The sequence below is a fragment of the Saccopteryx bilineata genome, chromosome 9 (genome assembly GCF_036850765.1).
Source record: "Saccopteryx bilineata isolate mSacBil1 chromosome 9, mSacBil1_pri_phased_curated, whole genome shotgun sequence".
NCBI classification, from domain to species: domain Eukaryota; kingdom Metazoa; phylum Chordata; class Mammalia; order Chiroptera; family Emballonuridae; genus Saccopteryx; species Saccopteryx bilineata.
Genome location: NC_089498.1, coordinates 73,500,979 through 73,528,976, shown reverse-complemented (window position 1 = coordinate 73,528,976; position 27,998 = coordinate 73,500,979). Strand labels below are relative to the sequence as shown.

The following is a 27,998-nucleotide window of genomic DNA, read 5'->3' as shown; positions in this document are numbered from 1 at the left end:
ATCTCCACACCCACCCTGGGCCCCAGCTGTCCTCCATCCTAGGCAGGCCCGGTGTGCCCGTCCACCCCGCTGACCCTCCCCATACCCAGTCCTGCCTACACTCCAGCCTCCTCTAGGAAGCTGTCCTCCATCCTAGGCAGGCCCGGTGTGCCCGTCCACCCCGCTGATCCTCCCCATACCCAGTCCTGCCTACGCTCCAGCCTCCTCTAGGAAGCTGTCCTCCATCCTAGGCAGGCCCAGTGTGCCCGTCCACCCCGCTGACCCTCCCCATACCCAGTCCTGCCTACGCTCCAGCCTCCTCTAGGAAGCTGTCCTCCATGCTAGCCTCTGCGCTAGAGAAAATGTGAGCTGTTTCGTAGGCATCCATTCTCTCTAAACACAACTTTATCAGTTCCTTGGGGCAGGTTCTGGGTCCTCCTAGGCTAGGCACAGAGAAAGGAATTAGAAATAATGGGGCTTCACAGTTCACAGGAGGAGGAATAAGGAGCAGACCACCTCTACGGCCTATGTGAAGCGTCCACTGGCTTCCAGTGTGCTTTCCCACCCATCCCCCCAGAGGAGAGGCACAGCAGACTTGCTTTGCACAGAGAAACCAAGGCACAGATAATGGTGAGAGTGGGGAGGGAGCAGGAGTGACGGGTGGCTAGAAAGGGGGGCTCAGGCAGAGGGAGCCCAGCACCCACCAGTGAGGAGGCCACTGCCTGTGAGGGGCGGGTGGGAGAGCCCTGGGCCCAGCTCCGAGGAGCTCCGAGAATCACTTTATGACTTTCTAAGTGGGCGCTCTGCTGACAGTTTAACGGCCAGCTCCCCCCAGCCCTGGGCTTCATATTTACGAGCTGAAGGCTCAGAGGGGGAAGCTCAGGAATCCAGCCCACACCATCAGATTCTCAGTCCTCTGGCTCCGGGGCCAGGAAGCCATAAAAAATGATCTTGCGTTGCTTCCCTTCCCCCAAATGGTTTTAGGAGCTGGGGGAGGGGATGGAGGGTGGAGGTTAAGGATAGGGACTTTTCAAAAGGCAGCAGAAGCAAATACACATGGAGGGAAATGACGGACCCCCAGCCTCCTGATACTCCTCTGCCCAATCTCCCGCAGCAGGAGCTGATAACAGCTAAATGTACTTGTTTTTAAAGGGCACTTACTTCAAGCCAGAGTATCAACTCCAACATGGCATTTAATCTTCACAACCTTTAGGAAGTTTGACAAGGTTTGGGAAGGTGGTATCTGTGGGCTCAGGTATCTGCTGTTTTCTTTTACCCCCTACAGAGAGAAAACCATATGTGCTCATTCCACACTGGCTGCCTCTCCAGTTTACAGTTTAAAAGTATGAGGCCCAGAGAGGGAAAGAAACTTACCTAAGGTCACGCAGCATGTTAGAAGTAAAGCCTGGGCCTGAATCTAGGGCTCTGAACACCCAGTGCAGTGGGGACCGAGATGCAGACTCCTCACCCCCGGAAGACAGAGGAGCACCTGACCTGCCACTGGGTGAGATGGGACTGACCTCCTCTTGGCTTGAACCGGTCATCCTGTGTGTACACTGCCTGCAGGTGACCAGATACCCTCTGGGGGCAGCCCTGGCACTCTCAGGCCGTGGTTCTACGATGGCGCCAGGCCCTAGGCCCAGGTGGTGGAGAGCCACTTCTCCTTTTCAGGCTGAGGCTGTGCCAGCCCTGGCCACCCACTGAGACCAGTCCCCAGAGCTAAAGGCCGGGTTCTGGGAGCCTTCTAGCACGCTCCCTCCCCTGTCCCTAAGTGTCCTCAGCCTCCATCTGACCTGGAGAGGGCCAGTGGCTCCCACAGGATGTGGCCGTCTGGCTGGCTCCAGCCTCAACCACATCCCCCACTGTGCAGAGCGCAGGTCCAAGGCTGAGCAACGCCAACCATGGCAGGGACCCCACCCTCTACCTCCCTCCTGGACTCCAGGCCACTACCCCTTCTCCCCACTGAAGTGGTCAGTCTACCAGGGAAGCCAGTCCTCAGCCTTCTGTTAAGCTGGGGGCCCAGGCTGTAGTGGGGGCTTAGGAAATGGCTGTGAAGCCCCCAGATGGGTGAGGTGGGCTAGCAGGGTCTGGCCAGCAGGGCCTGTTGGTGGCTGCAGGCCTCCAGGGGTCTCCCCCTTCCTCTGTGGTCTAGATCCCTCTCTGGTGGCCCCCTAGTGAGGGGCTGTCTGCAGATAATCAGGCAACAGATTCGGAAAGAAGGAAGAAAAAAGCACTCAGGCGCCAGACAGGATCCTTATCTTCTGGGGCGGAATGTCAGAGGCAGGAGTCCTGCAGCAGAGGCCCTGCGTCTGCAGCCAGCGCCGGGGGAGGGACGCGCCCTGGGCACACTGGGAAGGAGGGGACAGGACGGTCTGCTCTGGGCTGGGGAAGCCTGAGGACAACTCTGGCCTGCCCGGGACGGGGGTCTGGATTCCAAATCTCCCCCTCCCAGTCCAGCTCTCGGGCCCCACATGTTCAGACCGGCCCTAGGACCTCCACAGATAATAAGGGAGAGGCGGAGGTCAGTCGAGACTCTGGCCAAGGTTCCTGACCGGCCGGCCCTCAGCACTCTCACCTGTAGAACTGGGATGAAAACCCCCGCTGCCTCTCAGACAGAACTACTGGGACCCTGGAGAGACCATGTGAAAAACACAAAGGTCCGTGAACAGGGGGGTTCTGCCTGGTGCTCTGAGCCTCCCACAGAAGAAGGCCTCCCTGCTGGCTCTCACACAGCGTGGGAACCCAAAGGAAGGACTCAGAGGGGGCTTCACTTCCTGGACAGGCCTCCGACTTCCAGTGGAACCCCACAACGTGGCAGTGGTAACTTCCGCAGAGCAGAAAGCGGGTTTTCTGATGGGGTGCTGTTCTCCCAGGTGGTCCATAAACTAAGAGTGGAGCTTTGATCCCCTGGCCTAGATTTCTCTGGTGCTGGCATTATCCCCAGGATGAGGGGTTATCTCTGTGTACAAAGCAAAGGACCCCAGAGGAGGGCATTGGCAGTGGGGGTTAAGGGCTTACAATGTGGGTTCAAATCTAGGCTCTGCCACTTTCTGGCTGTCTGACCCTGGGCAGGTGTCCTCACTCCCTCCTCCCATTCAGAGGCCTCAGTTTCCTCATCTGTAAAGTGTGGGAGATGTCTTTTCAGCTCTAACATTCTATGACCTTGTGCTTGACCTAACAGTTGGGTCTCTGCTCCTGAAAACTTGAACAAGAGACAGGAAATACACACTTATACACACGTCAAAGAAACATCAAATTAAGTGTAACCCACGCATCCTGGAGCATTCTGGGGCCATCTGCGCACACCTTGGTCCTAGTTTCCTCGTCGCTTCAGCCAGAGGCAGAGTGGACAGCCTCCTGCTGGAACTGGTCTAGTTCATCTCCCAGGCTCTGGCCAGAAATGCCAGCGGAAATGCCAGGGAACGCCTGACAAAGAAAGAAGGCCTTCCGGGGATTAAAGGCACACTCCCCTGTGCTCCCCCCACCCAGCCCCACGAGGGCAGGGCGAGCCTGGCCCCCAGCTGTCATCTGCAGAGACTGGCGCTCATGAGCTGCTGTGGCAGCTGGTGGGGGTGGAGGGCAAGTGCAGAGCCATGAACTAAAACCAGTCTGGGACCGCGCTGGCTAGCTTTGGGGGCTGGAGCAGGAATGGACAGAGGACAGGGAGGCAGCTAGCAGGGGGCGAGAGCGGGAGCCACAGAGGCGTGGCCAGTAGAAAGGCCCCAGCATTTTCCAAGCTGTTATTCTGGGCGAGGTTTTATTCGTTCTGAGGCGAGGGATGCAGCTTAGCATCTGTCAGCTCAGGTATTTGTTACAAGCGCATCAGCCCTGGACTGCGGGCTCTGTGACGGGGCCGCCGCAGACCCTCCGCATCAGCCCCGGGCCGCGGGCTCTGTGACGGGGCCGCCGCAGACCCTCCGCATCAGCCCCGGACCGCGGGCCCTGTGACGGGGCCGCCGCAGACCCTCCGCATCAGCCCCGGACCGCGGGCCCTGTGACGGGGCCGCCGCAGACCCTCCGCATCAGCCCCGGGCCGCGGGCTCTGTGACGGGGCCGCCGCAGACCCTCCGCATCAGCCCCGGACCGCGGGCTCTGTGACGGGGCCGCCGCAGACCCTCTGCCCCCACAGCCTCACTGCCAGGGCCCACCTGAAAACCTTCAGGGAAGAGCTGAGAGGTAGTACCTTCCTAAAACACCACCTACTCCAACTCTTTTGGTTTACCTTTGGGGAAACTGAGGCCCAGAGAGAGAAGCAGCCTTGCTCGAGGTCACAAGGCCCACTGGAGTTCCATCCTTGATCTCTTGGTTTTCAGGCCACCAGCACAGGTAAATGCCACTGGAGTAAAAGTACCACAGACCACATTTGAGAGATATGCCAGTGACCTGATCTCCAGTCCCCCACCAGGTACAGGCAGAGCCAACAGGAATCTTGGCACAAGGTCACAGCTTTGCCACAGGAGTCTTTTACGAGGTCCCCAGATTCCCTGGAGCCTCCAGTTTCTTCCTCTGCGCAAACAAGGAAGCACACACCATACCACAGGGCAGATGGAAGGACTGCATGAGAAGACCCTGTAACTGGAAAGTCCCGGACAACTGGAATGTGTTTATATTCTGGGGTGGGAGGAAGTACGGCAGGATGGCCGTGGGGGGAAGCGGTGTCTGTCCCTGGCCACCAAACCCCTTCCTCATCACAGCCTCCAAGGCAAGGCAGGAGGCAAGAAAGCAGTCGACAGCAAGAGCATGGTCTTAACCAACTGGAGACATGGAAATGACCCAGAGCAGCACTGGGGTGCCAGTTGACGGAGCTGGTGGTGACATCACACTCCCACCCAGCTCCAAGCCTCCCAGCAGCCGTCAAGTCAGCTTGCACAGTGGTGGCACCTCCCCCACTGGCCACACACTGCGCCAAGAGGAACATGGCACTGCCAGGGCTGGGGCCGGGCGCCAGCGCGGATTCCACGGCTTCCTCCCGCACACACCCCTCTGCCATTGCTTCTCCTGCAGCCCCCTGACTGTGACTCAGAACATTTCCCCCATGAACACAAGATTGCTGTTCTCACATAACACATAAACTGTGATGTGAACTTCTGGTAAATGAAGATCTTATTTAAAACTGTGCTATCAGGGGAGGGGGACAGACCGGTTCCAACACAGCTCAGTTGTCTTGCCAAGAAAAGGAGGTGCAGGGGCTGTGCAGAGAGCCACCAGCCACCCTGGGAAGTCACTGGAGAGGGGCTGCAGGGCCCTGAGCAACCCTCCCATCTCATCTCTGAGAGTCAAACAGGGTATCACTCTGTACAGGAGGGCGGGGAAAAGAGCTGACCCCCCTTGGAGGTTTGGGTTTGCCACATGGAAACAAGAGTGGCTTAACCTTACCGGGCTTTCCAAGAATAGGACTTTGGACCAGAGAGGCCTTAGCGATGACGGGTCCGGGCCCCTCTACCTTAGCGGTGCAACACAACCACCTGGGTTGCTTTTAAAGTTCCCAATGCCCAGGCCAGACCTCAAGACCAATGAAGTCAGAATCCCCTGGGCAGAGGGGACCTCACTGTTCAGCTCAAGTTGAGAACCTCTGAGCTTGTCTTTTTTTTTTTTTTTTTTTTGTATTTTTCTGAAGTTGGAAACGGGGAGACAGACAGACACCAGCATGCGCTCGACCGGGAGCCACCCGGCACGCCCACCAGGGGGCGATGCTCTGCCCATCTGGGGTGTTGCTCTGTTACAACCAGTCATTCCAGCGCCTGAGGCAGAGGCCATAGAGCCATCCTCAGCACCCGGGGCCAACTCTGCTCCAATGGAGCCTTGGCTGTGGGAAGGGAAGAGAGAGACAGAGAAGAAGGAGAGGGGGAGGGGTGGAGAAGCAGATGGGCGCTTCTCCTGTGTGCCCTGGCCGGGAATCGAACCTGGGACTCCTGCACGCCAGGCTGACGCTCTACCACTGAGCCAACCAGCCAGGGCCTGAGCTTGTCTCTTTTTAACAAGAGGTGTGCATCTGAATTACTTGGAGTGTCTTGTCCAAATCCATATGCCCAGACTTTCTAAACCTGAATCTTCAGGGGTGAAGGCCAGGCAGGTAGATTTTGAAAAACTCTAAGAGGTTCTTCTATACAACCCTGATTATTCATTCACTGAACACCTATGCATCAAGAACCCACTCTGTGCCAGGTACTGGTCGGGGCACTGGGGGATACAGTACTAAGCGAGTGACACGACCCTGCGCTCATGCAGTTTACACGCTAGCGGGGTGACAGAAATAAACTAGCAAGTACGCACACACGTAGTAACTCTGGGTGGTCGTAAATGCTGGAAGAAAAGTAAGAGGCACAGGGATCAGGGAAGGGCTCCCTGAGGAAGCGACAACGGAGCTGGGGCCTGGTGACAGGAAGAGGCAGCCATACCAAGTTCAGCGGAGAGAACACTCGGCACAGAGGCTTGTTGACTGACGTGGGAGCCGCGGACTCCCGTCAGCTGCAGAACCCACACTCTGCTCAACCCTCTGTTTACAGGGCCCTGGCTAGACAGGAAATGCTGGGAAGTCATCAGTGGTGTCACAATTGCCTTCTCTGGCACTCAGGAAATTCTAAGTCTGCTGGGCTAAGGGGACTTCAGAAAATGCACCACTGAAGGCTGTGGGACCTCAGCGGTCAGCAGTCCAACCTCGCAGTTACAGATGGGAAGACAGGCTAAGGGAGAGGTGGGGTTTGGTTTGGTGTGGCACCTCAGCTCTGAAGTGTCTGAATGGGACAATGACTCCACTATGGAGCTGGCTTGCTCTGGTCAAGCCCATTGTCTGCTGTCCCCTCCCCCAATACCCCCGCTGTTTCTGCTCTCTGTATAAACTACCTGTGTGTTCCAGCCATGGTACCAGCCCCTGCCACACCCAGGGAGCCTGGTGGTGGGAAGGTGGGAGGCCCCCATAATCCCTCTGAGGGTGGGGAGGTCCTTCCTCCCACACCAGGAAACCCATTAAAGGCCAGACAGAATGGTGCCAGATAAGGCTGTGGAATTTGGAATTTAATGGAATCTGGAATTTCCCTTCTGGGGAAGGCCTGTCCCAGCTGTCCACCCATGATGAGCATCAAGGGAAGGGTATGACATGCCCCAGGGAGGGGACGGGTGGCCAGGTACTTAGGGTCAGAAGCCTAATGCGGCTGCGAGGGCAGAGTGGATGGAGAGAAGGTAGCTCGCTGTCTTTGGAACATTCCTGCCCAGGAGAGGCAAGCTGAGCTCCAGGGCACTCTGGACATGGCCACTAAAAGTGGCCATGGCTTGCTCTTGCTCAGCTCTGATTTCTGCCTTTGAGTGTGGAGCGGCCAGGAGGGCTAGAGGCCAGGGGCTACGTGTTCTGGGGTCAGGAGCTTACTTCTCTGGACAGAGTCAAGAAGAGTTCCTGTTTCCAGAAAGGTGGACACCTACCCTCTCTGACCAATCAGAGCTCAAGTCCTGACTGCTCCTCCCAACCTCCTGCTGAGTTCTCTGGAGGATGGAGATAAATTAAACCTGGAGGCAAGGCAGGATGCCCTGAAAGGAAAATCTAGAATAGTCCAGAAAGCTTCATTTCATAATCTCTCTCAGCCAGCCAGGAGTGGAGAGGGGCAGGTAAGGGGGGGGGGGGGGGGAAATCAGGCAGCCACAAAGCAAGTCCAGAGATAATTTGGGCCAGTCACCCCATCTGTAAGAGAGGTGTGAAAACACTCCAGACGGCCTCCTGGGGTTGTAGAGAAGCTCAGATGCATTGTGAAGGTGCTTTTTTGCATGAAGTGCTCCATGCATATGAGCAACGGGCGCCACCGTGTCATTTGGTGAGCAGGAAGCCAGAAATGGCATAGAGGTAATTCTAATGGCCAGATACCAGATCTCACCCAAGCAAAGGGGACATCAGGCCCTCATGTGCCCCTTAACAGGGTCTTTCAGGCTGTATGAGTCCCTGAGAAGCTCTGAGGCCTGCAATCCCTCCTCCATCAGCACTACAATTCCCAAGAAGGGGCCTTGGAAAGGAAATCCGGGGCAATGAGACGGAGCTGCCCAAGCACCCAGGGACTTCTGCTTAGCCAGCTCTTTTCAGCAGTGATGAGGGCCCCCAGGGGATAGGCCCAGCACTCTGGTCCAGGGGGCCATGATGGGAGGTGGAGGGGATGGCTTCCTTTGGGCTTCCACAGAGGTCCTCTCCCTGGCGAGGCCAGGCCCTCAGCTGGCCCTGCTCTTCCCTCTGCAAGTGTGTGCATGTGGCAGGGGGCAGAGGAGAACTCTGGCAGGGGTATAATAAAACAATTTATTGACTGGCAAGCAGAGTTCTCAGGGCTTGGAGCATGACCTTCCAGCAATCAAGCCCTCCACCGCCTTGCCCAGGGCCCCTCCTGCTCCGTGCAGGCTAAGGTCCAGCTCAGCCCCCTCCCCAGGCCAGTCAGACCTGCAGGGGCCTGAGGCGGTCACACAAGCTCCTGTAGGGCTCCAAGACGGCTCTAGGGCTGTTAATGATCCTCCCCACCGGTCCCATGTGAACACATACTCTCTCAGACCAGTGCTTAAAATGACACAGGCCAGCGAACAAGAGGCTGACTGATGCTGGCTCTAACAGGCCTGTGGGAAAAACTCAGTTCTGTCCATCAATCAACCGCTCTTTACTGAGACCAGAATCACATCAGCGAGAGTCTGCACTTTACAGCAGTCCCAAGTTCTTCTGTTCACCCACAGTGTGATCACTCCACACATCATCACAGAACAGCCAGCACTCACCAGGACGTCCAGGGAGGTACAGAGCTGGTAAGAACCTGGCCCCAGACCTGGGGAGTGGATGCAGAGTGGGCTTCTGGGAGGAGCACTGAAACTGGAGTCCAGAGACTAAGATTATATGTAAACTAGGCTCTGATACAAAAACTGGGAGATCAGGGTGGGTCACTTCACTGCCCCCAACCCCATTTTGGTCCTCTTTAAGGCCTTCCTCCCAGTCATTATAAGGATTAAATCAGTGGTAGTCAACCTGGTCCCTACCGCCCACTAGTGGGCATTCCAGCTTTCATGGTGGGCGGTAGCGGGGCAACCAAAGTATAAATAAAAAGATAGATTTAACTATAGTAAGTTGTTTTATAAAGATTTATTCTGCCAAACTTAGCGAAAATCCGACATAAAGAACTTGGTAAGTAATTATTATTATATGCTTTAACTTGCTGTAACTCTGCTTTATAAATTTTATAAAGTAAAGTTACTTCCCTACTTTATAAATCACCATTACTGTGGAACCAGTGGGCGGTTAGAAAATTTTATTACTAACAGAGATACAAAAGTGGGCGGTAGGTATAAAAAGGTTGACTACCCCTGAACTAAATGAAACAATGTAAGCAAACTGGTTCACAAGGGCATGAGAGCAGGCCCAGAGTCAGAGGGAAGCCATGGGCTCAGGGCACCTCTAACACACCTGGCATGCAGGTGGAGTGTATGTCAATGGGACCCTCATAAGTCAAGGTGACAGCAAATTATGCAGCCACCTCAGCATCTTCCACAGCTTTTTAGCTCATAGAGAATGTGTGCATGCGCGCGTGTGTGTGAGTGTGTGTGCGTGCGTGTTTTTCAGGGACTAAAAAAAAGGAGATCCAAGGCTTATCTGAGGTCCAAGGAGCAAGCTGCAGACCCTGTAGGTAAATAAATAACATCATACCCCACATTAGGCAAAGCCCTTTGCTCACCACTTCCTTTCTGCAAGGTGAGGAGTGTGGGATTCATTGTCTCCCATTTTACAGAAGAGGAAATCGAGTCCCAGGACCACAAAGAGCTGGGAGTCACAGTTCAAGCCTAGACTGGGACAGCACTTATGGCTCCTGCCTCTCTTCATCTTAGCTAGGGGAAAGCACAGGAATGTGTCCCCCATACAGGGTTCACTGTTTGCTTCTATAAGCTCAGTGGGCATCTGATGAGGAAGCAGAAGGTATTCAAGAGGCCATGAAAAGACAATGAGAAGAAAGGTCTGGATCTGGCCTGGTTTCACATCCATTTATTTCTTACACGACAGGCAGCATCCTATAGATACTATTTTGTACGTACTTCTTGTATTTGTCAGTGTGTCTTGGGAATCTCTCCCTAACAGTTCATGGAGATGCGCGTTCTTTTTCGTAGCTGCATAGTACTCCAGTGTGTAGCTACACTACAGGTTATTCATCTCCTGTACCAGGGCATTCAGGTTGTTTCCAATATTTTGCAACTACAGACAATGCCGCCATAAATCACCTTGTGCATATGTATTTTTGCATTGCTGAAGGTGTATCTTAAAGGAAGATTTCTAGAAGTGAGATTGCTGGGACAAAAAGTAAAGCATATACATAGTTTTGTTAAGTATTGCCAAATTAACTATTGTGCACAGGACTGTACCAATTCGCATTTCTAGTGGCAATGTCTGAAAGTGCCTGTTTCACACAGCCTCTTCCACACAGTATGTGGTCATCACTTTAAATTTTTTCCAGTCTTATTAAGTGAGAAGTGGTGTCTCAGAATTGTTTTAATTGGCATATTTCTAATTACAAGTGAGTTTTAACATTTTTTCATGTGTTTGAGGGTCAATGTTATTTTACATTATGAATTGTCTGTTTATGTTTTTTTCCCACCTTTTTTAGCAAGGTTTTAATCCTTTGGCCCTCAGTATTTTATAGTATTTTATAAATTAGGGATCTTAGTTCTTTGTTAACATTTTCTCCAAGTCTGTCAAATATTTTTTTTACTTTAAGGTTTTTTTTTGTTAAAAAAAAAGATTTATGTAAAAAAAATTATCCATTTTATATTTGATTGCCTCTAGACTTTGAATCATAGTTAGACAGCTTTCCCTACCCCAACACTGAAGAGGAATTCACCCAGTTATTCACCTAGTACTTACTGGTTTCACTGTTTACTTTTAAATCTCTAGTCCACTTGTAGTTTATTTTTCCACATGGTGTAAAATATGAAGCAAATTTTATCTCTTTCCTATGGCTACCCAGTTGTCCCAGCAACATTTACTTAAAAGTCTGTCTTTATCCCAGTGCTCTGAGTTACTACCTTTGTCATATACATTTCCATGTGCACCGGTTGACACTGCTATAATTGTGGAGGTGTTACAGTATGTTTTAATATCTGGTAGGAATAGTTTTACTTCTTCTTTACCCATTCTTATGCATTGATTTCTCTTCATTAATTGTATTGGGTAATACTTCTAGCCAGTGTTGAATGGGAGAAGAGCGGATGGCTCTCCATGCTTTATTACTGATCTTAATAGAAATGTCTTTAATGTTTCCCCATTAAATAAGATACTGGCTCTAGGACTAGCTATATCTATTTTATCAAACAGTATCCCTTATGTTCCATTTTCTTGAGCGTTTATGCCATGAATGGAAGTTGAATTCTGTCCAACACTTTTTCAGCATTTACAGAGACAAACATATTTTGTTTACTTAGATTCATTAATATGTATATATCAATTTGGCATGTTATTAATATTAATAAATTAATTTTAATGGATTGATTTTGAGCCAATCTTGAATTCCTAGAATAAATTTGGTCATGTATTAACTTATCTTTAAAAAAAAAGAAAAAGAATAGGATTGGACACCAATGATGACAGCTACCATTTAGTGAACAATTTTCTTGTTCTCTACATATATTATTATTTGGTTCAGTCCTTAAAATAGCCATGCGAATCAGGCTTTATTATCCCCATTTCACTGATGAGGAAACTGAGATTGACAATGGTAAGGTAGCCTGGCTAACATCACACAGCTAGCAAATAATAGACAGGATTGGATCTTGGGTCTCAGTAATATGTGGGCAGCATTACTTGGCTGTTACTTATATATATTAAAATGCTTATTATTTGATAAGATGTTGGATGGGGAACATCTCTGTAGGATCTGGAGGGAGGGTCTACCCTTACTTCTCAGAGGCTTGAAGTGCCCTCCTGAGTCCACCCCACCGAGCTCGGAACAGTGTGAGGGGCCGCTGAGCACTGCCAGCCGGTGTGCCGTCAGCAGACAGTGTGCCAGGCCGCCAGTCTGCAAGGCAAGGCAGCAAGCAGTCCTCGAGCCCCCCCCCCAGTCTGCAAGGCAAGGCAGCAAGCAGTCCTTGAGCCCCCCCCCCGCCAGTCTGCAAGGCAAGGCAGCAAGCAGTCCTCGAGTCCCCCCCCCCCGCCAGTCTGCAAGGCAAGGCAGCAAGCAGTCCTCGAGCCCCCCCCCAGTCTGCAAGGCAAGGCAGCAAGCAGTCCTCGAGCCCCCCCCCCAGTCTGCAAGGCAAGGCAGCAAGCAGTCCTTGAGCCCCCCCCCCCCAGTCTGCAAGGCAAGGCAGCAAGCAGTCCTCGAGCCCCCCCAGTGCCCTCCTAATCTCAGCCTCACTTTATCTTGGCATTTATGTCTCAGGCTCCACATAGTGTGGAAGCAACTTGGAGAACAAAGACCGATCCAGGGTGATGGTGGGCTGCAAGGGAACAAAGTGCAGAGGAGAAAAGCCGAGCCCTCCACTCCCTGCTGGTCCCACCTGCCCTGTTTTCTAAGAACAGGCAGCTAGCCGAGGGATTATGTAACTTCTGGTGGGCACGGCAGATGGTGTGCTGGCCTGGACACATCAAACCCAGCACCAACACTAACCTTTCCTGACGCGGCACCCTGGCCTCCTCTGCTCTGGCGTGTGGAGCATGGAGAGGGATGGGAAGCGACCCAAACTGGTGTCATCTCCCTCAAAAGCCATGGCCAGCCAGGCCACGAGGAGATGCCAGGGCCCACACACCAGCAGCAGGTTCCAGCCAGGAAAATGGGAGTGTGGGCCCGCCCCACCCGGCCCCCAGCAAACAGCTCTCAGGACGCACTGACTGCAGAGGTCCTGAAGGAACAGACCGTGCTCTGCCGGACTCCTTCTGCCTCGGATCGGGGGCCCCTGCGGTTTGGAGAACAGTTCCCAAAGCACCTCTCTAGGTGTTTTTTCCCTTAGTCCTACCAAGCATTCAACTTTTATTCCTTTTGCTGATGGGTAAACTGAGACTCAAAGATAGTGAGTGACTTGCCTATCACAGAGTTGGCCTTAGAGCTGAAGCGTCCAGACAGTCCTAATCCAGCGCTCTTTCCCAATGAATAGGACCAGGCAGGCTTCCCCTCCCTGTGACCAACCCCAAGAGGGATCACCAAGTCACCCGTGGGCCACTGTGAACCTTAAGTTTCTAATATTCCCCTTGTCAAAAGGAAAGGACATGTAACCAGCGACTTGTGGCTTTCTTTCCTCCCAGGCAGAAAGGAAACTGACCTTTACTGACTGAACCCCTCTTACTGGTGCCCCACTGGTTCGATCTCCCATCAATTGATCAGGGCCCCTATTTTACCCAGAGGAGATGCAGCTCAGGGAGCTTCAATTAGTGACAGAGCCAGAAATGAGCTCACTCAGTTTTCTGATCCCAGGGCGAACTCTCTTCATTTGGACAGATAAGGGCACTGAAGCCCAGAGTGGGAAAGGGGCTAACTCTATGCCACACAGCAGTGGAGCTGGAATCAGAATCCAGGTTTCCCAATCCTCAGCTCGGGGTTCTTTTTTCTGTTGTCTTCTCCATGTGTACATGTGTCTAAGAAGTAGAGTGCACCAACAGGAAAACGTGGGGGCAGATTCACAGCAGGGGTCACTATGCCCAGCAACCCAGGCTGTCTTGGGTTACCAGGCAGGAATTCCAGACCAGCCTGTGGTAGGAGCTCCTGGCAAGGACCTGCTAGCAGACGACCAACTGAGGGTGATAACTGGGCTGAGGGTCCAGGGTAAGTGGGGGAGGAAGGCTGCACTCACTCTGCCAGGGATGCTCCTAGAATGTTAGCGTTGGATGCAGGGCTAGGGAGAGCCTGGCTTAGCCCAACCCCGCAGACAAAACTGCTCCTCTGAACTAAATCCAGCTCCTGCCAGAAAGCTGGTGGCAACTGCTACAGGACTAAGGCCTGTGGTCAGACCTGCCTATGGGCCTTCAAATATATCCTTTCAGCCCACACCTGCTCCCAGGCCTCAGGGCCAGAGTCCATGCAACAGGCATCCTTTTGAGCCATAAAAAGGCAAGGTGGAGGGGAATGATCAGTGGGCTTGGGAATATAATTAGGAGAGATATTCAAAGGGCCTGGACCGTCTATGCTGTGTGAAGGCCACCTTGCAGGTAAGTGCAGAGTGGACCAGCCCAGCACAGGTCTGCCAGTCTGCTCTCTCTACACCAGGGGCCAGCACAGGTCTGCCAGTCTGCTCTCTCTACACCAGGGGCCAGCACAGGTCTGCCAGTCTGCTCTCTCTACACCAGGGGCCAGCACAGGTCGGCCAGTCTGCTCTCTCTACACCAGGGGCCAGCACAGGTCTGCCAGTCTGCTCTCTCTACACCAGGGGCCAAGGTCATGGATGCATGCTTGACTAAGTCTCTGTGGCTCCACTGGATTCCGTGGATAAATTCTTTTCTACCTAGCAGCTCTGACACTGAAGACTTGACTCTGACTTCCATCATGCCTGGTACAGAGTAAGTGCTTGAAGACAGAAAGCAGGAGACGATGAAGACAGAGGGAAGGGAGGCTGTAAGCAAAGCAGTGAGAAGCTTCTTACTTTAGTTCTCATTCGCAGAAGCAAGTCCAATGCAATAGGGACTGAATCACAGCAACCCCTTGGGTGAGTAAGGTCTGACCATAAGTTCCTCATTCATCCATTCTACAGTACTTATAGAGCACCTTCTGTGTGCCAGGGACTGTGCTGGGTACTAGCAACACGCAAGTGAGCAAACTCAGGCAAATCAGACCCAGTCTCCCTCGTCACCTAGTGGCACAGCTGCTGTCCCATCACTAGCTGTTTCAACCCCATCCTGCTCCCACCAACTGACCCTGCCTTCCCACCCCTAGGGTGAGAAGAAAAGGGAAGAGTGAAAGGCTGCACTCACTCCGCCCTGCTGTGTCAGAGAATGGCCAAAGCTGGCTTGGGGGAGGGTGCCAGTAACAACTTTCCTGAATTTCTGACTCACCTTCTCGTAAACTCTGCGGTGCTTAAGCCCCAGGCTGGGCAGGCAGGCACCTCTGGTCACATTACAGAGCTGCTTTCCTTCAGCTCTGCCTCCTGGCCTGTAATGCCTCCAGACAGCCTCGGGGCTTCGGGGGTTGCAGGCTCCTGCATGATCTCAGCAGAAGATAAGACGTTCCTCCCAGAGCTTACAAATGCCCCCTGGTATCACTAGACCCTGGTGGGCACCAGGGACCAGAGAAGGTAGTCTCCCTTTTCCTGCCCCTCTCTTCGCTCTTCATTTAACCTGGAAACTGCCACCTGGGGCTCTGTCCCCTTGTTCTGCCCAGAGCTGTACAGAGAGAGAAGCAGGGCCCAGCCCAACCCAAAGGTGAGCCAGATTAAAAGTAGGGGAGAGATGAAGACATATGTCTTCATGTGAAAAGAGGTTCATCTTCACTGTCAGAGAAATGCAAATCAGAACTACAATGAGATACCAGCTCACACCTGTTAGACTGGCTGTTATCAACAAGATGGGTAATAACAAGTGTTGGAGAGGCTGTGGAGAAAAAGGAACCCTCATTCACTGCTGGTGGGAATGTAAACTGATACAGCCATTACAGAAGAAAGTATGGTGGTTCCTCAAAAAATTAAGACTAGAACTACTATATGACCCAGTAATCTACCTACTGGGTATCTACCCAAAAAACTCAAAAATATTGGTACAGAAAGACACATGTAGCCCCATGTTCTTTGCAGCATTACTCACAGTGGCCAAGACATGGAAACAACCAAAGTGTCTCTCGATAGAGGATTGGATAAAGAAGATGTGGTACATATATACAATGGATACTACTCAGCCATAAAAAAGGATGAAATAGTGACATTTATGACAACATGGATGGACCTTGAGAACATTATTCTGAGTGAAATAAGTGAATCAGCAAAGGCTAAGAACTACATGATTTCACATATAGGTGGGATATAAAACTGAGACTGGGCACAGATAAAAGTGAAGCGGTTACCAGGGGGAGGAGGAGAGAAGGGTATAAAGAGCGATAAAGATGTGGTGACGGAAAATGCTCTGACTTTGGGCGATAGGTATATAACACAATCAACGGTCAAATACTACAGAAACGTTTACTTGAAACCTTTGTGCTCTTATTGATCAATGTCACCTCATTAAATTTAACTTTCTAAAAAAAAAAAAAAGTAAAGTGAAAAAAAGGAAGTAGGGGAGAAGCAGGAAGGAGGGCGGGCAGTGGAAATCAGTGGCACCGACCTACTCTGCGCCAGGACCGCACGTGCTGCCTCACGCCACACCAGCAGCTGGTGAGTGCTGGGCTGTTATCCGCCTCAGGTGGGGATACTGAGTTTCAGAGCACTTGTGCCTCCTGGCCAGGCACTCAGTAAGGGTCAAATTCCTTTGAATTTCTTTCTTTTTTTTTTTTTTTTGTATTTTTCTGAAGCTGGAAACGGGGAGAGACAGTCAGACTCCCGCATGTGCCTGACCGGGATCCACCCGGCACGCCCACCAGGGGCGAGGCTCTGCCCACCAGGGGGCGATGCTCTGCCCCTCCGGGGCATCGCTCTGCCTCGACCAGAGCCACTCTATCGCCTGGGGCAGAGGCCAAGGAGCCATCCCCAGTGCCCGGGCCACCTTTGCTCCAATTGAGCCTTGGCTGCGGGAGGGGAAGAGAGAGACAGAGAGGAAGGAGGGGGGCGGGGTGGAGAAGCAAATGGGCGCTTCTCCTATGTTCCCTGGCCGGGAATCGAACCCGGGTCCCCCGCATGCCAGGCTGATGCTCTACCGCTGAGCCAACCGGCCAGGGCCAAATTCCTTTGAATTTCAAAGCCTTGGCTCTTTTCACTGTGCTAACAATGAACCCGTGGCCCCACAAGTCCTGTATATGATTCAGTGGCTGATTTTGGAATTCGTTTCCTGGGTGGATGAACCAGACGTTTCCACCCTATACCTTCACACATGCACATCCCCTACCAGGAACATCTTCTCTGTTACCCGAACTCTGGTCATCCTTCAAAGGCCAAACGCCACCCTTCCTTCCTCCAGAGAGCTGCCCCTGACCAAGCACCCAGGCCCACAGGAGCTTTCTCTTAACAGTTTGATCATTTCCTGTCATGTCACCCAATATTTGGCACCAATAATGACGACGATGATAACAGTAAATGTCACCAAGCACTTTGGAATGTGTAAAACACTTTATGCATGATCTCTACCGGATTCAACAATCTGATGAGACTGGTGCTATTACGACTCCCATTTTACAAATAAAGAAACCAAAGCTCTGAGAGGGAAGGCAACTTGCTCTGGGACACACAGGCAGACGGTGGCACAGCCAAGATTCGCACCCAAGTTGTCTGCACAGCCTGACCTCTAAGCACCGTATCTAATCCCACCCAGGGCATACACATTTGGCCCGTCCTTGAACAAGGTCCCCTCTGTTGAACCATCCTACATTCCTTTTGCACCCAGCACCACAGGCCTGGCGCTTGGCTCATGCTTCAAGAAGCAACAAAGCCCATCAATTCAAGGGTCAAGCCTGTGCTTTGCCCACCTCTGACCCCAGAGCCTGGTACCTATATAGACTGAATGAATGCGCATACATACCAAGTTGTAGGTTTGGGCTGGTGTTCTAACTCCCAACGTGGGGGTAGGACTGCTCATTCCCCACCCCTGAGAAATAAAACAGTAAATGATGTAGCCAGCAGGGTCTGACCAGGAGGTGGTGCAATGGATAGAGCGTTGGACTGGGATGCCGAGGACCCAGGTTCGAGACCCCGAGGTCACCAGCTTGAGCGTGGGCTCATCTGGTTTGAGCAAAAAGCTCACCAGCTTGGACCCAGGGTCACTAGCTCAAGCAAGGGGTTACTCGGTCTGCTGAAGGCCTGCGGTCAAGGCACATATGAGACAGCAGTCAATGAACAACTAAGGTGTCGCAATGCAGAACAAAAAACTAATGATTGGTGCTTCTCATCTCTCCATTCCTGTCTGTCTGTCCCTATCTATCCCTCTCTCTGACTCTCTCTCTGTCTCTGTTAAAAAAAAAAAATGATGTAGCCAGGTCTGGGCAACCTGTTCCTGCGACATCCTCCAAGGGCCTCCTCGAGCCTCGGTGAGGGTGGCGAGCAGGGGATAAGAGCCCTTCCTGCGTGTGCAGGCTGCCTCTGACGATGGGGTCTTTCTCTGCCTCTTGGATCTTGCTTGGTATCTGGGCTCTCTGCGACAGGAGATGCTCACGGAGCAGGGAAAAGGGACTGGGCTCCCGGGGGTGATTCGTGGCTTCAAAGAGAGAAACCTACACATATCCACGCACACACACAGGGCCACATAATGCTCACAAGGGCATTCCAGTCAATATATTGACTTTCTGGAGGGGCCTCTGTAAACACAAGTGGCTCTGCACCTCTGCTATCTGTGTCTTGCTGGCTGCTGGGGCCTCTTCAGATGAAACCAGACAAAAAAAAAAAAAAAAAAATCCAAAGATACCACAGCCCTTGAGAATCATCTTCTACCTTTCCCCACCCCAAACTTACAGGTGGGGAGACCAAACAGAACACACAGAAGCAAAGGAAGGCACTGACCCAACAAAGTCACACGGCAGAAGAAAGGCAAGAACCAGTCTCGGAGCGCCCAGGTCAGGAGCTGTGGGGCCTCCAGTGTCTGAGCCTTCCTGCATCCCCACCCCCAGCCCCAGCTCGCCTGGAGGAAGAGTCTCAGCTGCCACACGGCTCTCTCCTGAGACTGTCCTCAGCGCTGCCTGAGCACTCATGTACAAGAACTCACTAAGTGCTGTATTGTACACCAGGCCATGTGATCCTTAAAACAACCCTGTGAGGACAATATTACTTTGCTCACTTATAGATGAGGAAACTGAGGCGCAGTGCCATTAGGTGAGCTGCCCAAGGTCGCAGAGCTAATAAGCGGCAATGCTCGGAGGCGATGTTAACCTTCTCAAAATTCCAGTTGGCGTTGCCATGCTCATTCTGCACCCGAAGCTGAGGCCCCAGGGAGGGGCTTCTGTGAGGAGGGGTGTGCAGAGGTGCTGTGGGGCTCAGAGGTGGTGATGACAGTGAGCCTTCTCCCTCTGGCTCGCAGGTGGCTGGGCTGCAGATTCTGCCCTTCCCTTCTTACCCACTCTGTCTCTAATGGCAGCACAGCAGAGGAGCACAGCTCTCCACGGCCCCACTGCCAAGAGAATTTAGAAAGTATGTTCTGGGTTCACTCCACCTTCAAGAGTCACACAGAGAGAATAACGAATAAGAGTCTTTTCCTCCCGAGGCCCTGCCTCAGGTTCCAGCCCACAGTCAGAGGAAGCTGAGAGGGGCAGGTCCCCAAGGTGCACCCCTCCAGCTGAGCCTGCAAGACCAGGAGTAGAAACATGGCTGGGGGTGGCTCACCAAAGGTTGGTGCCCACCCAAGATGGTGGCCGAAGAGATGCCGACCAATTTCCTGAGCATGGGGGAGCTCTGAGGCCAGGCACGTCTTCCCTGGTGCTCTAGCTAGCTAGCCCCCAACTCCGTCTTCTCTTCAGGACGTGCTCTTAGGAGAAAGGCAAGGTCGGGCTCACATCACCCTCTCCAGGAAGCCCAAGGCCTAGAAGGTTCACACCTGGCTGTGCTCTTCCCTGCATAATTGTTGTTGCCCTCACCTGGCGTCCCAGACTCTCTGAATGTCCTTGACCGTTTTTGGAGTAGGCAGCAGCCACACACACAGACAGGGACCTGCTTGAGGGCTGGTGTCAGGGATGCTCTGGCTCCGACCCGGGACCGAGGTCAACATCCTAAGTAGATATCTACCTCCTTATGGGATTCTAACTAGGACCAAGTGAGGTCCCACCCACTAGAGGGTTTGATATCAATAAATTATAAAGCAATATGCACATTGGTGGGGGTGTCATTTCTTATAGGTCTCCCTGCTCCATAACGGCACATCTTCCCCTAGAGTTAGGGATAGCAGTCCTCATATGGGATGAAGTCAGAAAGCAGGGAATCCTTCATGACCAAGGAGGTGGTAAGGACAGTGGGGTCCTATGTGCCTGTGCATGAAGATCTCAGAGATCTCAGTCATGCCTGCCTGAGTTACTCTTCATTAGGGATGTCACTCATTCAAGTTCTGCCTGACTCTTCCCCAGCAAGTTCTGCCTGACTCTTCCCCAGCAAGTTCTAGGAGACTGCCCTGCCAATGCTCTGGGTGAGCTGGAAGTCGACTGCAGCAGACCCCGGACTCACTCAGATCCCTGTCCTCCTGGGAGCAGTTCATTGCCAAGCTCATGGGCTGGTTTCCGGCCAGTCTATGGCCAACCTTCCTCCCTGTGGAGCAGCAGAACACACACTCGGGCAGGACTATCCTATCTGCCCTCAGTAGGGAAGCTGGCCTCTGCCCCTCCAATTCCAGAACCTGGCATTGGGGCCAGATCCTGCTCACAGCCCACAGTGCAGAGGAAAATGAGAGCTCAGGGCTGAAGCTGCAAAGGGCCTGGGTCCCATCTCTGAGAGGCATTCTCAACAAGGGGAAGCAGTGATGGAGCTTCCCCTGCCTGTGGTGACTCACGGTCCCCTCACGCACATACCCATTTCTATTTATATACAAACACACCACAGCTGTGCTGTGTACACATTACACATGCCCCACACACCCAAACACACACACACACACACACACACACACCCATCTGTATCACACATCCTGTATACTAAATATACAACCTCAACACACACATCCATTCCTCCCGCACACATCACCTCCACACACTGAATACCCCAGCGCTACGCCACATCTACCCTCACCTCCCACTGCACACTCCCACCTCCACCCACCTCCTTAATACATATTCTCACCTCCCTCACACACACACCCACAGTCTGCAGTGGTTGGGGGAGTTGTGAGGTGCTGGGCAGCCTGTCTGGGAGGTGAGAAGGAGGGAGGCTCAGGGCGCTCGCTCCTTTGGAGGTGGGGTGAGAGCTCCCCAGGCTCCAACAGAAAGATTTAGCTCAGCAGGGGGGAGGGGAGGGGGGAGGGGAATGAGGGAAGTGAGGGGGCACAGGAGAGGAAGGGGTAAGGAGGAGGTGGTCCCCAGGTGTGCCGGACTCACTCACGCAGATCCCAGGCACAGCAGCAGTGCATGAGCTATGGAGCTGCTGATCGGACTGCTAGGTCTGCAAAGGTACACTCGGGAACCGTGGCAACCCGGTGCTTTGGGCAAGAGGGAGAGGAAACAAGATGGGTAGGGAGCTGGAGGATAGTGGGGAGACAGCTGATTTATGCCTGCACTTGGGCACATGTTTTCGCTGCTGCCATTAGCTGAGGACCAGAGATAAAGAGGTACAGTGGGGACCCTTGGGCTGACCTCCCTGGGCTTGTGAGTCCTGCCAGATGGATGGAGGTGGGGTGCAGTAGCTGGGGAGGTAGGTGCTGGAGGTGTTCCAATGGAGTGTACCCCCAAACTGACAGCAAGGAGCCAGGCCAGCTACAGGATACCAGACATCTTCCAAAAAGTCCGGAGGGATTCACCTGGCTCCCTCTGGCCCAGGCTCACCAAAATGCACAGGTCCTGGAGAAACTCCAGAGGCTCTGCACTGAGCCTAGGCCCCAAGGGGGCAGGAGTTGGTGCCCAGCCCCAACTTCAAAGGGGTGGAGTGCGCGATTCCCTCCAGCCCCCAGAAACTGCCCTTCCTTGTATTATTCTAATTATGGAATTTAAAATATTCCTTTTTAAAAATCGCAAATAACAGAAAAGCACAGAGTACACTTGTTTGGTTTCATTTTGTCTTCACAGCTTTAATGACTCCCCTTGTGGAAGCTGTTGAGGAAACTGGAGAGGAGGAGGAGGAGGCCAGGAGAAGAGCCAGCGCCAGCCCAGCCCAGCCCAGCCTGCCGCCTGCTTCCTCCTCTCTCCCCGGGGGGACCATCCGGCCCAGGCAGCAGTTTCTCTTTACTCCCCAGACCACCTAAGCCCAGTGGGGAAGGCCCAATCCCGACCACAACCCTGCCTCTCCCCCCTTCCCCACAGGCCTTGGTGGGCTCCAAGGTGTCTCCTGCTCCCCCAACCCACTCCCAGTGGGTGAAGAGACCATATGTTTAGCCAGCGGGCCCTGGGGGAGGATACAGGGCTGAGCATTCAGTATCACGAACCTTGTTCTCTAAACTCTGGGAATGGAAGGGTATAGGGGGAGGCAGACCTCATCTTAGGCCTGACAGCCAGAAACAAGGTCAAAGTACTTTCAGTCCAGGAGAAACTCAACAACAGGGTGGAGTGGGGGAGGAAGATGGGCCCAAGGAAGCGTGGCCTGGGATTGATCTCACCTGGGACAGGTGGGGCAGCTGCTGAGAAGACAGGTGCTGGGGACCAGAGGGGGAGCTATACTTGGGCATTTGCCTGGTCAGAGGGCCTCACCCTCTGTCCTTTCACCTGCCTTTTCCCACCTCTCCAGGGTCCATGATCCCAACTCCCCTCTTTCCTCACCCGGCTATAAGTCCATCTAACACAGCTGAACCACACTTCCCTCAGGAAGTAGCTGGATTTCAGAATCTCAGTCCCAGGCCCCTGAGGGTCAGTCTGCTGCCCGGTGGAATGAAGAAACCAGAAGGGCTAGGCTGAGTTTTGTGAGGCGTGAGTTCCAATACCAGCTCTATTCCTGAGCCCCGGTGTAACCCTGGGCAAGCCAGGGCCTGTCCCCAAGCTTCAGTGGTTAAATAAGTGGGTAGGAAACAGGGGAATTATTTTGTCCTATAGAATTCCCAGTTAGGGGGTGAGAAGAGAAGGAAGGAGAGAGATTACATCCAACATTCCTCCCCTGCAGTGACTTTAATGAGAAACCCAATAAGACACTCTTGATTTTCCACTTGTTTAAATGAGATGGGTGTTTGCTATAGAGCAGAGGGAAAGAGCCAAGGACAGCTACCACACACATACACATGCACCGCAGAGGCACTAGGAAAACTCCGATTTTAATTGTACCTTAAAAAGAAGTGTTATCATGACACCTCGATTCCTTCTCAAGCATCCCAGCCAGAGGCCAAGGAAATGCTCATTAAAAGCTCCAGGAAAGGCCAAAGGGTGGGCTGGGAGGAGACCAACTCAGCTGTGAAGTGGCCTTTACTGGCCAGCCTCTGGCTGACACATCTTTCTAAGGGTCTGGGATTTTATGGTTCTGGGTTGATTTTTGCAGCATCCAACTTCATGCCTTAAAAAATTCTCATCTTCACTGGGGGTGGGGGAAAGGAGAGCCTGCCACCTGGAAGGAGGGGGACACTGCCAAGAAGAAGCCTGCGGGACAGCCTTCTTTGCCTCAACATAATCTCAGGGTCCATCTCAGGGTCTTGGCAGAGAAATGGGTGGGGCCCCGAGGAAGAGTCCAACGTGGCCTGAATCAACCTGGCTACTGAACAGGAGCCCTGCATACAAGTCTGTGATCTGGATCTGTGAGCAAGTGAAGGCAAGATCTGAAGAAAGCCTTGGTTTTCTTCACCAGTGAAATGGGCTTTCACTCGGACGACCCAAAGAGCATTTTGAAAGATGCTCTGTGCCTTTTGTATTAGGGTTGTGGAGAAAGAAGGGGCACATTCTCCCTCCTGAAAGCAGGTTTCTTGAGGACCGCACCTTCTGGGCAAAGGGAAGGCTGCAGGTCAACTCTACCAGGTGGCCCCTCTCCAGGCTGGTGTGCAGGCAGCCCCTGCCGTGCTAAGTAATGAGCACAATTCCAACACCAGAGCTGCTCGCCAGTGAGAAATCAAAGCCCAGTATTAGAGGCCAGTTCTGATTGGGCACCACTGGCGCCCAAATCCATCAAAGCCCTGGGCTCGGGGTTTCTTCTAGGGACGGTGGGGGCAGGATGCCTTGTTAAACAGGAGAGGCAGCCACCCGCTGCCCCCACCAGCAGAGACTACTCTGCAGCTCCAGAGAACTCTAGGGAAACCAGTCTTGCCTTTCTCCTGCCTCCCCAAACCCCTCACCCCCTAACCTCAGTATTTACTCCCGCTCCCATTGCCCTGCTGCTACAAAAACAGTTGCCCAGACTCAGCCCTGCCCAGGTGCCATTTACAGAGACTTCACCCTACCCTTCAATCACCTCCTTTCAAACATCCTCAAACCAGAAACCAACACCCCAGCCCAGCACCTCCCACATCCAACTGTATGTACTCTTTGTAATAAGGTTGGTCATTCAGCAGCCTGCCCCCCACCCCCATCATTACCTTCCAACTTCAAAACAGTGCTTTAAATACCAGAGACTGCCCAAATCATAATTAACTTGGATCAAATGATTGTGTCGTAACTTTATAACACAGGGCTTAAAAAAAGTGTGTGTGTGTGTGTGTGTGTGTGTGTGTGTGTAGGGGCTGCTGAAACCAAGCCCTTACTCCAGGGCGGTGGGACTCATTAATTCCTAAGTGAGGAATCTATATGGGTTGGGTGATGGTGGGGGCAGATGTGAACATCACAGAGGAAGGTGGAGGAGGGAGAGCTTCCTCATCTCATCCACTTTCTGCTCCAGTTTTCCTGCCCCATTCTCTGCCTAGACTCGGAGGACTTTGGCCAGGATGCCCCCTCACTCCCACTCCGCCCCAGGAGCTGAGGCGTCCCGCGGCCGCGGGCAGCCCACCTCCTTCCGCACCGGAGAGGTTTGTTCGCGTGCGTCCTCCGACCCCCGGGAAGACGTAGTCCAGTCAGCGATGCGGGGCCCGGCCACAGACGAGCGAGACGTGTACTCATCCGTGGCGGGGGGCATGGGGAGGGACTTTATTTTAGGAGCCCACCAACCTCCTCAAAGCATCTCGCTGAGTCCTGAGTAGGAGCTGTACCGGGCCGAGCGCACCTTGTCTGCTCCCAGGCGGGGAGAATGTCAGTGACCCATTTGAAATAAATTTCGGCAGGTTCACTACGTCCCTCCCCCCAACCCCCACCCACACAAAATACCAAAACACCAACAACACCCAGAAAAAAAAATCCGTCCAGACCTGAGGGTCCCATGATATCGAGGAAAGTTGTACGAGCAGGATTGAGCCCCTATCCGCTTCAATAGCCAAAGCCGTTCCAGAGGCCTCCTCGGCTAGCGGAGCGGACCCGCGCTTCCCGTGCTCCGCAGGTCTCCCTCCCTCTCTCCTGGGCGAACCGGGATCCGGGCTAGGAAGTTGCCAGCGAAACGCTAGCGAGCGCACACCTAGCCCGTGCAGCGGTAGTTTTTCTCAGCCGCTGCCGCCAGGCGCGCGGAGAGCCAGGGTCCCTGGAGGCGAGCCCTCCCGGAGGCGCAGACCCGGATTCGGACACCGGTTCCACGTAGAACAAGCAATCCCTTACAGGTGCGAGCAGCAGGCTTTCGGCTTACTTTGAACCCCTGAGATTGCGCCGCCCCCCCCTCCCCACAACGAGGTGGGTAACCACTGCCCACTTTGGTAGGGCAAGAAATCCACCTTCCAACTTGAGCGCCTTTGCCGCTTCCCAGCGCGCACCTACACGGCGACCGACCACAAGTTTTGACCAGAATGAGGGGCAAGGGTCCCCTCCACCCCGCCTCCATATCCGATTGCTCCTTACCTGCTTGGCTCAGCCTCGGGTCCCAGCAGAGCAGCAGCGCCAGCAGCAGCGCGCCCCGCGCTCCGCTCTGAGCCCACATGCTCCCGTGGCCCGGCTCCGGCGCCTCTCCCCCAGGGCTCTCTCCCTGCCCCCAGCCTCGCCGCCGCCGTCTCCTCCGCCGCCGCCGCCTCCACGCCGTCCTCCCCGGCGCCCGGCCGCGCCAGCCCGTGCCCTCCGTGGGGGTAGCGGCAGCCACGCTGCACAGAGGGCTGCCTGGCGCTCGGAGCGCTAAGGGTGCTGGGCGCCCACTCCCAAGCCAGCCTCCGGCGCGCCCCTCTCTGCGCTCCTCAGGCTCCCGGGCTCCGAGCGCTCTCCTGGCTTCTGTTCTTTGGCTTGAAGTTGCGCGATCGAAGGCGAGTGCGCTCAGGCACGCTCGCAGCCGCCAGCGCCGCGCCGTCCAAACCCCCGAGTGGTGCGCTTCTCTGCGCCCCGCGGCTGACGCGGCTCCCGCGCCCTCACGGGTCCCCGCTGCCTGCCACAATGTCGAGCGCTGTGCTCGCTAGCCCGAGTGAGTCCGCGAGCGGTGAGACACCGCGAGCCGCGGGGCGGGGCTTGAGACGAAGTGGGAGGAGCCGGCGGGGGGGGCCTGGCAAAGGGGGGATCCGATGGCCACCTGGGCGCGGCCGCGGCAATATGGGGGGGCCTTCAGGGGGAACCTCGCGAGACGCAGGGCCCGGGGCGTTGGAAAACTTGGTCTCTGGATCATAGCTGGAAGCGGAGTCTGCTCAATTTTCTCTTCCTAAAGATAAACAAATGTATCTTGGTGCTCTCCTTTGGCTCGGCTACGTCAGCTGTCTTCTGCAAACTTAAGACTCTCACTTTTAGTTCCCTGGTGTGTATTAAGTTCTATGCCTCCCACATGTGGAGGTCTTTCCAAAAGGGCTCCATAAGTAAGAAAATCTCTAACACTCAAGTCCTGGTGAAGCTGAGGCTTACAGCTATGTGAACTTGGGCACAGACTTGGATTATCCTGGTTGGCCCAACTTGTCTGTATGACCTTGGACAGAACTGTTTACCCAGAGCTCTCTGAATCTTCCCAGCATTCAGGTCCTGGGACGTTAAAAAACCAGCCTCCCAAGTGGCAGAGGGTTAAAGGGGAGAGAGCAGCCATTTTTGACTCAATGGAAATTTGGGCTTTGCCTCTTACCTGCTGTGTGACCTTGAATAAGTTACTTAACCATTTTGATGCTCCTTTTGTCACTATCTATAAAACGGAGATTAAAGATAATAGCTATTTCATAAGGGAATGTAGAATAGAACGAAAAAAAAATGTATGGAAACTGCAGCACAAATGTTAGTAATCTCTCCAAGATTTCCCCTCCCAGCCAGTCTGATTCGGGGGGGGGGGGGGGGGGGAGTCCTGGCCACCCAGGGTGGGCCAAGGGGCATGTGGGGATAGGTGGAATTTGGGTTGGGTGTCATGAGATTGAAACCCAGAGAGAGATCAGAAAGGTTGGGTCAACAGAGACCTTCTAGGTGCCAGGCATGGGGTTAAGCACTTTATATGCTACCTCAGTGAATCCTCACCACTCTCTGCGGTATCATTTGTATGCCCATTTTACAGATGATGGAACCGAGGCACAGAGACATAAAGTTACTTGCCCAAGAGCACACAGCTTTGAGTGAATGCGTGAGTGAGTGAGTGAAAGAGGCAGAAGAGATGGGTTTGAACAGAACCCCTCTGCTCCCATGCCTCTTCTGAAAAAGGAGTCAGTTCCCACCTGTGTGTCTTTGTTGTATGTTTACTTGTGTGTACCTTTGTAGGTGTGTATTGGTCAGTTGTGCCGGGAAGAGAAGGGCCAGTTGTGTTTTGGGAAAAGAAGGGGCTGGGAGTGGGTGGAACTGCCTCTCCACTTAGCCCTGATCTGTTCACTACTTGGGATTTTTCTGGAGCTGAGGTCTAAGAGAATCATTCCTCAAATGGAGATGCAGTGGGCTGCTCCAAGAAGGGTTGAAGAAAAAATCAGAGAGTCTGCCTGGCCCAGGAGCCAGTAGAGGGAGTGCTGGAATAGGGCCAAGCACCCCAAGGGTGCCTCCTACTTTGGAGGAGAAAAGACTTGGGGCCAGGAAGGGGACTTAGTGGATCTAAAGAAACAAGGGCTTGCCCCAGCCATTTCCCCAAAGAAGAGATAAAGTTGGGGTCTGGAGCATTTGGTGGAGGTTGTATGTAATCAGTCCACCTCCGCAACTCTCACCAGCTGAACGCCTGGGTGAATATGGACAGAATGGGACTCCCAAGGGAAGAACTTTAGCCAACTGAGAAAGGGCCCTATGGGCAAAGGTAGGTGGGTTATTTTTAGCTTGGCCCAGGACAGCCCAGGCAAGGGCAGTGGGTGAGAGTGTCAGGAGCTTATCGTATCTAGCCAGCTCCACCTATCCACATAGCTACAAGCACATACACACACCCCCCCGAGACACAGATACAAGGCACAACTGGCTGAAACACACCTACAAAGGTACACACAAGTAAACACACAACGA

At 53.4% G+C, this 27,998-nt stretch overlaps 1 protein-coding gene across 2 annotated transcripts in view; it reads right to left on the bottom strand.

The window, feature by feature from the left end:
* UNC5B (unc-5 netrin receptor B) overlaps positions 1-26,017 on the bottom strand; it is an 86,047-nt gene extending 60,030 nt beyond the window's left edge. For both annotated transcript variants that reach the window (XM_066242427.1, XM_066242428.1), the window contains exon 1: positions 25,479-26,017. In XM_066242427.1, the coding sequence (XP_066098524.1) occupies positions 25,479-25,557 (79 nt within the window). In that variant the 5' untranslated portion in view covers positions 25,558-26,017. The remainder of the gene's footprint in view (positions 1-25,478) is intronic.
* Between the last annotated feature and the right edge of the window lie 1,981 nt (positions 26,018-27,998).